The sequence below is a fragment of the Ascaphus truei genome, chromosome 5, assembly GCF_040206685.1.
Source record: "Ascaphus truei isolate aAscTru1 chromosome 5, aAscTru1.hap1, whole genome shotgun sequence".
Lineage (NCBI taxonomy): Eukaryota > Metazoa > Chordata > Amphibia > Anura > Ascaphidae > Ascaphus > Ascaphus truei.
In genome coordinates, this window is record NC_134487.1 from 282,336,409 (window position 1) to 282,345,695 (window position 9,287).

The window sequence follows — 9,287 nt, forward strand, 5'->3', positions numbered from 1 at the left end:
GAGTACAGCGCAGGGAGTCGGAGTACAGCGCACACATTGACCTTGTCCTGTTTTCACACAGAGAAAGGAGTTGATAAAGGATTCTACACGGTTGGAGCACGACTCATGCGTCTGGAGGAGAAGGTACGAGGGGCTCAATATATAAACTCTGAAAATCTATATATACTAACACATCTCTGTATACACACACACACTCCCTATAGCCCCTCCCATATAAGCGCTACCGATAACTCCACCCATTGCCCCTTATAACCGCTCCCAGTAACTCCCCCGATTCCATATAACTGCTCCTATTGCTTCATATGATTGTTCCCTATAACTACTGTAATTTCTCCTATAACTCAATATAACAGCTCCCTATAAGTCCAACTACTACTCCATATAACCGCTCCCTATAACTCCTCCTATTGCCCCATATAACCGCTCCCTATAACTCCTCCTATTGCCCCATATAACCTCTCCCTATAACTCCTCCTATTGCTCCATATAACCCCTCACTCCATGCCCTGTCTGTCCCTCCCATTCCCTCGCGGTGCCTGACAGATACTGTGCGTTTCCCAGCGCTGAATGGGGAGCTGGATGTGGGCAGACAGTGTGTGGGAATGGAGCAGCCCTGGCTCACTGAGCCTGTACATGGGGTCAGGGCCCGGCTGGCACCTCCTACCCTTCACTTCTCGTTTCCTTCAGCTGCCTTTACTGTAAATAGCAGCTCAGTGAGACCTCATTGCTGCCGCTGAGCTGGCACACACTCTGCTTCCTTGGCAATGCCCACAGGTCTGGCATGGACGAGCTGCTACATTGCCTGAAAGCATCAGAGCCGGGTATTGTCTGAGTGAGACACGGGCAGAGAAAGTCCCCTGACACCCAGGCTGATGTGCCACTCGTTAATTCCACATAATGAACCACTAATTATTTCACTGTCACTCAGTAACTTTCTGTCGCCAACTCACCCAGCTTTGTGTGTATGTGTGTGTTTATATGTATGGGTTTGTGTGGGTGTGTATGTATGTATGAGTGTACATGTATTAGTGTGTGTGTATGTATGTATGTATGTATGTATATGTGTATATATATATATATGACACACACACACACATATATATATATATATATATATATATATATATATATATATGTATATATAAGTATGGGTGTGTGTACAATATATACGAGTGTTTATGTGTGTGTATATATGTATCAGTGTGTGTGTCTATGTGTCTGTGTGTCTGTATGTATCGGTGTGTGTCTCTCAAACTAACCCTCTAGATATCCCGGGAAATCTGCTGTGCCCCCAGCATCAGACTGGCAAAGTCTCCCATGACCGAAATCTCCCATGGCAGAATGAGTGTGAGTAAGTCAGTCTGGTATGTGTGTGTGTGTGTGTGTGTGTGTGTGTGTGTGTGTGTGTGTGTGTGTGTGTGTGTGTGTGTGTGTGTGTGTGTGTGTGTGTGTGTGTGTGTGTGTGTGTGTGTATATGTATATGAGTGCATGCATGTGTGTGTATGTATGTATGAATGAGTATTTTCATGTGTGTGTATGTGCATGTGTGTGTATGTATATACGAGTACGTGCATGTACATGTGTATCTGTGTATGTATATATATATGTATGAGTATGAGTATGTATGAGTCTGTGTTTATATAGAACCATAGAATTTGACGGCAGATACGAGTCACTTACCCTACCGTGTCTGGCATTTTCCTATCTGCTGTAAAGCCTTAGACCTGATTTAATCCTTTTACTCATAGTTAGGATTTAGCCTTATGTCTACCCAAGCCCAAATTTCCGTTCTGTCTTTGCCCCTACCACCTCTGCTGGGAGGCTATTCCACAAATGTACCCCCCTTTCTGTGACGGAGTACTTTCTCACATGTCCCCTTAGCCGGCCACCCTCCAGCTTCAGAGAATGACCTCTTTTTGGTAAAATTGCAGTTGCAACAAAATTGACCGTTCCTCCAATCTACCTACTGTACATACTTAGTCATTGTGTTTACCCCACTGGAGTGTCACCCCTGTTACACATGTACGGCATGCTGTCTCCTGCTAACCATTTGTAACGTCACAAATACAAATAATAAGGAGCACTGGTCCCAGTACAGATCATTGAGGTGCTCCATTGATTAACTTCCCCTCCTCTGAATGTACTCTACATTACCACAACTCTGCCGCCTATCCTCCAACCAATATCTTAACCCTTCTGCCACGTAAAGTCCAATCCCAAGCATTGCAACTTGTTTATCAGTCTTCTATGTGGGACAGTGTCAAATGCCACACTAAAATGTAGGTGATTTACATCCACTGCTTCACCCTAATCTAGTACCTCAGTCACCCAATCCCAAAAATGTATGATATATTTATGAGTGAAAGTCCTATTGTAACTTGTTTGTCCAGTGTCACCCTATAGTGGGATCCTACAGTGGTCCCACACTGATTAAAATAGGTTGTGGCCCATTTTGTCTGCTATTTTCCTTTTTATCTGCGACAACGACCTCCCATGTAAGCAGATGGGAAGATTGACAAGTTTGTTATTAGATTACACTCTGTCCCGGGGGAGATAGATCTGCTCAGTGGAGTTTGATTCCCCTCCCCTTCTCCTCTCTCCCTGGCCACTCCTCCCCTCCCCCCTCCTACTCCTCCCCTCCCCCCTCTCCCTTCCACCTCCCCTCAGCCCTCTCCCTTCCACCTTCTCCTCCCTTCCACCTTCCCCCCTCCCCTCTCCCTTCCATGTTCCCCCCCTCTCCCTTCCACGTTCCCCCCATCCACCTCTCTTCCACGTTCCCCCCCCTCCACCTCTCCCTTCCACCGTCGTCCCCTCTCCCTTCCACCCCCCTCCACCCCTTAAACCCCTCCGGCTCAGCTATATCTCTATATACGTCCGTCCCCAGTCACTCAGGTGTTCCTGGAATCTGGCTTCTTTTTCCAATCATGTCGGGGTCACCAATGAAGGAAAGGGAGTCTGACACAAAGACTTTTCTCAAAGAAGATGTTGTTTTATTTAAGCACAGCACGCAATTAGGGTAAATAGTAGTGTTACCTCAGTGTGAGGAGGACAAGCACCTTCGTCTAGACAAAGAATCTCTCTCAAAGCACCAGTATGTATACTTGTAAAAGCATTATCCCTACTTCATTCTCACGCCAGTCTTGCACATGCTATCTCTGCCCTGGCTTTATCTTCTGTGATCAATTCCCCATACGTGCTTTATCTTCTGCAATCCTTTGGGATATAGTATATAAGAGGGACTCCATTCTCCAGTGCTCACAGCTTGTACCTAAATCGTGTATTTGGCATCTAAACTGGGACAGTCGAGAGATAGGTTTTTCTTCTCTGGAGATTTGCTTCCATGCTCTATTTTTCCTTACAGGCTTCTTCCACTCTGCTCTCTGCCAGCCTCATACTAAATATTAACCCCTTTTGTGCAGGGATGCAACACACCAGGTAATACTCAATCTCTGTTATGGGGGCTCCACAGTCCAAAGTTCAACAGATGCTAACATGCACATATACTACACACATATACACCTGATCCTATGTACACAACATCACAAACATGATTACATTTCATATTACATCAGTGTCTCTGTTTGTTTCCTGCAGGTGACTCAGATGGATCACAAGTTAGATGAAATCCTGCATGTTTTCCGAGCTCATTTGGTGCCAGAAGAGGATCAGCAGCATCCCGCCCACCCTGTCTCCCCATCCTCCCGCCGGCTGCAGCCCCCCCACCCTGTCTCCCCATCCTCCCGCCGGCTGCAGCCCCCCCACCCTGTCTCCCCATCCTCCCGCCGGCTGCAGCCCCCCCACCCTGTCTCCCCACCTTCCCGCCGGCTGCAGCCACCCCATCCTGTCTCCCCATCCTCCCGCCGGCTACAGCCGCTCCACAGCTCCCCCACCCCCAGCCGCAGGCTCTGAGGATCCCTTCCCCCCTAACAAAAACCACTCACAGCTTCCTCACCTGCATCTTACAACCACTGACCACATGCACATGCTGTTTATCATTCAATAAAGACATAGACAGCATGGAGAAGACCGGGTACACACGCACACCCAGCCAGGCACACCATGCAGGCCCATATTGGCACATGCATGGACACAGCCTGGCACATGTAGGCACAGAGCCTGGCACACGCATGCACACCCAAATTGGCACCCGCATGCATGCCCAGCCTGGCACACGTACAGTGTGCACAGAATCCAGAATTCTTCCACCTCATCTGCTGCTATGATAGTGTGAAAGAAAACCTGCGTGTGACGTGTTCTAAAAACACGCGCGTGATAGTGTGACAGAGCCTGTGTGTGACAGAGACGGAGTTTGACAGTCTGTGTCTGAAAGTGTGACAGAGCCTGCGTGTGACAGTGGGACAGCCTGCATGTGACAGTGTGATGGAGCCTGCGTGTGACAGTGTGATGGAGCCTGTGTGTGACAGTGTGATGGAGCCTGCATGTGACAGTGTGATGGAGCCTGCATGTGACAGTGGGACAGCCTGCATGTGACAGTGTGACGGAGCCTGTGTGTGACAGTGTGACGGAGCCTGTGTATGACAGTGTGACGGAGCCTGCGTGTGACAGTGTGACGGAGCCTGCGTGTGACAGTGTGATGGAGCCTGTGTTTGACAGTGTGACGGAGCCTGCATGTGACAGTGTGATGGAGCCTGCGTGTGACAGTGTGACGGAGCCTGCGTGTGACAGTGCCTGTATATAGCAGTGTGACGGAGCCTGCGTGTGTTGAAGCCACCGTGTGACAGTACCTGAGTGTGACAGGGTGACGGAGCCTGCGTGTGCAGTGCTTGTGTGTGACAGTGTGACAGCCTGCATGTGACAGTGTGATGGAGCCTGCGTGTGACAGTGTGATGGAGCCTGTGTCTGAAAGTGTGATGGAGCCTGCGTGTGACAGTGTGATGGAGCCTGTGTTTGACAGTGTGATGGAGCCTGCGTGTGACAGTGTGACGGAGCCTGCGTATGACAGTGTGACGGAGTCTGCGTGTGACAGTGTGACGGAGCCTGCGTGTGACAGTGTGACGGAGCCTGCGTATGACAGTGTGACGGAGTCTGCGTGTGACAGTGCCTGCGTATAGCAGTGTGACGGAGCCTGCGTGTGTTGAAGCCAGTGTGTGACAGTACCTGAGTGTGACAGTGTGACGGAGCCTGCGTGTGCAGTGCTTGTGTGTGACAGTGTGACGGAGCCTGCGTGTGCAGTGCTTGTGTGTGACAGTGTGACGGAGCCTGCGTGTGACAGTGTGACGGAGCCTGCGTGTGCAGTGCCTGCGTATAGCAGTGTGATGGAGCCTGCATGTGTTGAAGCCAGTGTGTGACAGTACCTGAGTGTGACAGTGTGACGGAGCCTGCGTGTGCAGTGCTTGTGTGTGACAGTGTGACGGAGCCTGCGTGTGCAGTGCCTGAGTGTGACAGTGTGACGGAGCCTGCGTGTGACAGTGCCTGCGTATAGCAGTGTGACGGAGCCTGCGTGTGTTGAAGCCAGCGTGTGACAGTACCTGAGTGTGACAGTGTGACGGAGCCTGCGTGTGCAGTGCTTGTGTGTGACAGTGTGACGGAGCCTGCGTGTGCAGTGCCTGAGTGTGACAGTGTGACGGAGCCTGCGTGTGCAGTGCTTGTGTGTGACAGTGTGACGGAGCCTGCGTGTGCAGTGCCTGAGTGTGACCTACACTCACACATTCTCATCACAAATCAGACCTTCATTATAACCAAGTCTGGAGCACATTACGAAACAGTATTCAAATGAGTCTGAAAGTGAATCATTAAAGGCTAATTAGCAAAACACGGTGCTGTAATTGTGCTCATTATACAGCACTGAATAATGTGGTATTGTTTATAAGAAGTAGAACTAGGACAATCTGGTTTAAATGTCCCTTAATGTAGCTGTATGTGTCCCTACTCAGAGGCAAGGACATTGTATGCAAATGATGACACTAGCAGGTCGTTCATACTTTGAGAACCTGCCTCGTCAAGTAATTAAACCGAATGGTTAGAAAAGGAGTTAATGAGCTCCTTAAAATAAGAAAAAAAACATTCCTAAGAATGGTCACACAGTGTTAACACCCCAATCCTGGCACCCACGTAAAACCGCCCTCATTATAGTATGGAATTATTCCGACATGCCCTGGCCGGACTCTGGACACTGAGGGTCTGTAACCCCACTCACATTCCTTTCTGTTGACAAGCAGAGCCATCAGATAATGAAAGATAGGATAGCAGAGGTGGGCCGGTTGATGATTAAGAGGGAGAAATGACGGGGCTGTCATATAAGGCCGCGATAATACCGCTTTTTCAAAATACTATTCAATTCGTGTTTTTTCGTGCGATGTGACGTCACGGACACGCCTCTGCCACTCCTCCGCCTCGCTTTCAGCCTAGTAGATGACGTCATGCGCTCGGTCACGTGTGGGCATTATAATCATGGCATTACGTGTTTCCAAAAACACAATTTTGTAGGATTGTTTAGAACTTGAAACAAATCCAATCAGAGAAATCAATCCTTTGGCTGTTTTAGGTTCCTCAAAAATGAATAATCGTCTTTTCATCTGGGACTCTGAATGGGGGGGAGGGGGCGCTTGTCAACCACGTGTTTACTTGACCTATAGTCCCTACTGTCCTTCATAGAGGCCACCAATGATAAGGAGGGAGGACAGAAGAGTCTTTGCCTGTGCAAACTCCTGTTCAGTACACAGTGATATCACAAAGAAGGGATCCAGCCAAAGGAAATAAAGTTGCAGCTTCCCAGGTTTACAAACAGACTTTAAAAATACGTCAATCACTCATTAAACATGACCGCTTCATATTAATGCGAGGAAGAACAGACCTTTTAGTACACACGATAAGAACGTGCCCTGCATGGGAACAGGTGACCCTGGTGACATCCTGGCTGCCACACAAGGAGTGACAGTCCTCGGCTTCCTCGGTGTCACAGCCTGGGGTCGGGGTGAGTCACTCAGATAAGTCTGGTTGTCTTAAGACATTGTACTGTATCACAGCTAAGGTTATTGTGTACTTTGTCCCAGTTTGGCTCTGTCTTCCTCTCCACCGCAGGGCAGGATCTCTGGCACAGTTACATAGGGACATGACGTTTCTTTGTTGTGTCTGTTAAATTGAATCTGTCGTTTGTAAGTTCCATCGCCTGTCGTTCTCATGTAACAGGTGTCACAGTGTCACATAACCCCTCGTACACGTTGCACTCGCAACACATGACACTTGTTGGAAACCTCCTGTGAAGCCCCCGTTTCATTTGTGGCTTCGCTCGCCAGTGACAGCTGACCCCACACAGTCACATCCAGCAGGTGACAGATTAACAGCTGTGCTGCCATCATCACCCGGAGGTCACGGTGACTGCAGCTCTATGCCCAGAGCAGAGGAGGGAGCAGCCAAGCAGATCCAACCTCCCCCCTCCTGAGGAGTAGTGCATAGAGCTTTGTGACAGTGAAAGGGTTACTGAGAAGGGACAGGTGGGGACTGGGGAGAACCAAAAACAGCTGAGGTGTTTGGGGGGGGGGGGGGGGGGGATCAGTGACAATGACTTTGTGGCAGGCCAGCACTCGGCCTCCGTTCCCCCCTCCTGAGCCCAGTGTCACAATATAAATCGCCTGTTACCGTTTGTGTCCAAACTTCACCTCTCTGTGTATAAACTTTGGGGTCTATGAACTGCCTGGCAAACAGCTTCAGTGTCAAATTGGTGCAGGTCAAACATAATGTCAGTTGCGTCTGTGGGCGCCTCTGTGCTAACCTCCAATTTCTGCATCGGAGCCATCAACGTCCACATTGTTTTCTCATTTGTTTTGGGCCCAGAAATGGCCGGCGCTTGGCATACAGATGTTAATAGGATGTACTTAAAAAGAATGTAACTGGGAGCCACAAAAAGTACTAGAGTCTAAATCGTCTGCCAAGTTGAACTTGGCGTAAACCTTCAAAAGCCAGTTCATAGTGTTAGCGCAGAATTAAGTTGCTATGTATTTAATGTGGCGTGGTTGTTTCATTATGTAGATTAACAACTTGATTTATTTTCTGTGTGCCGATTATAACTAGTATTACAGTAATAATTGATACTGGTTATAAATAAAAATACACTTAACTGGGTTTTAATTCAAATTATATCCACATGACGCGGCGATGCATCAATCATTTTCAAGAAATGACGTGTGGGATGTATGAAGTCGTCACACATATTTGGAATGTTTGTGTTACTTTTAGCCCCTGTTGTGTAAATCTCTTATTTTGGAACGTCAGACATGAGCCTCAGAATAACCCAGAAGGCGAGGGTCTGATTAACAGGACAGAGCCAGGCGGGGGGCCACTTGCTGCGGGTCTATAGCGAGGATACCGTTACAGAGCAATATAACCAATGCCATGAAACCTGGCAGACTGCTGAACTGGGCTGATACAGGGTCAGACAAGCCCTCTGGGTACCCTATTATAATGGTTCAGTCTGCAATGGTCCTATTTGGCCCTTACACTCTCCCTCAGTCTGACACTGGCTGATAAGAAGCAAATAGAATAATGTGTATTAATCACAAAAACAAACTATATTTTATTTTTATGAAGCAGAAACAGAAAAGTCACAGACACATCTGGTTTTAGAAAACATAGAATAGAAATGTCTGCACAGTGTGTGGCGGATGCAGGAAAACAAGACGCAGCAAAGCATAAAACAAGTGTATCCTCCGGACACCTCACACAATATGGCCTGGGACATAGTGCTTTGATCCGGGCTGAGGCGCGCTGAGGCTGAGGGAAAGCGGTGCTTTCCCTGGCCTTACACAGCGCGCCGTCCGTGGGCGTGTCGGGGGCGGGTCTGGGGGCGGGCCAGTGATGTCACGGAGCTGGTTCGCCCTCATTGGGCGAACCGCTCACGTGACCGTCCCTGCGCTCCGGCGAGAGCCAAATTTGAAACCTCCGTGAGACACACGCTTCCCCAAGCGTGCGGACGCGTGCGCGAGCCCCTGCTAAAGCCGCTCTCATTGCGGCTGCAGGGGCTCAGTGCCGAGCAGCACCACGGCTCAGCGCATAAGCGCTGACCATGCCCGAGGCCTAAGTATAAATCGTACTTGGATTCTTCGTTCTCACCTCAATCACATTTGTCCAAAGTGTTATTATAAAAGTAACAGTACCGATTCTGCGCCCATCTTTCAAAAGCTTTATGCAGAGGGAGCAGTGACGTAACTGCAATTTTTGGGCCCCCCTACAATTATTTTTAGAAGGCCCCCCAAATAAAAATTGCTAAATAAATCTAGTTTCTAGAAGTGCCCCTCACTCCCTCTCTTACACTCCCTCTCTCCTCTCAC

At 48.8% G+C, this 9,287-nt stretch overlaps 1 protein-coding gene across 11 annotated transcripts in view; it reads left to right on the forward strand.

Annotated features, from left to right (window-relative positions):
* LOC142496031 (potassium voltage-gated channel subfamily KQT member 1-like) overlaps window positions 1–7,446 on the forward strand; it is a 92,564-nt gene extending 85,118 nt beyond the window's left edge. For 9 of the 11 annotated variants that reach the window (XM_075602291.1, XM_075602289.1, XM_075602284.1 and 6 more), the window contains 2 exons: window positions 62–123; window positions 3,595–7,446. In XM_075602291.1, coding sequence (XP_075458406.1) covers window positions 62–123; window positions 3,595–3,909 — 377 coding nt within the window. In that variant the 3' untranslated portion in view covers window positions 3,910–7,446. Of the gene's footprint in view, window positions 1–61; window positions 124–3,361; window positions 3,436–3,594 lie in introns of those variants that run through there. The other 2 variants (XM_075602292.1, XR_012801886.1) reach the window with 2 other exon arrangements.
* The last annotated feature ends 1,841 nt before the right edge of the window (window positions 7,447–9,287 follow it).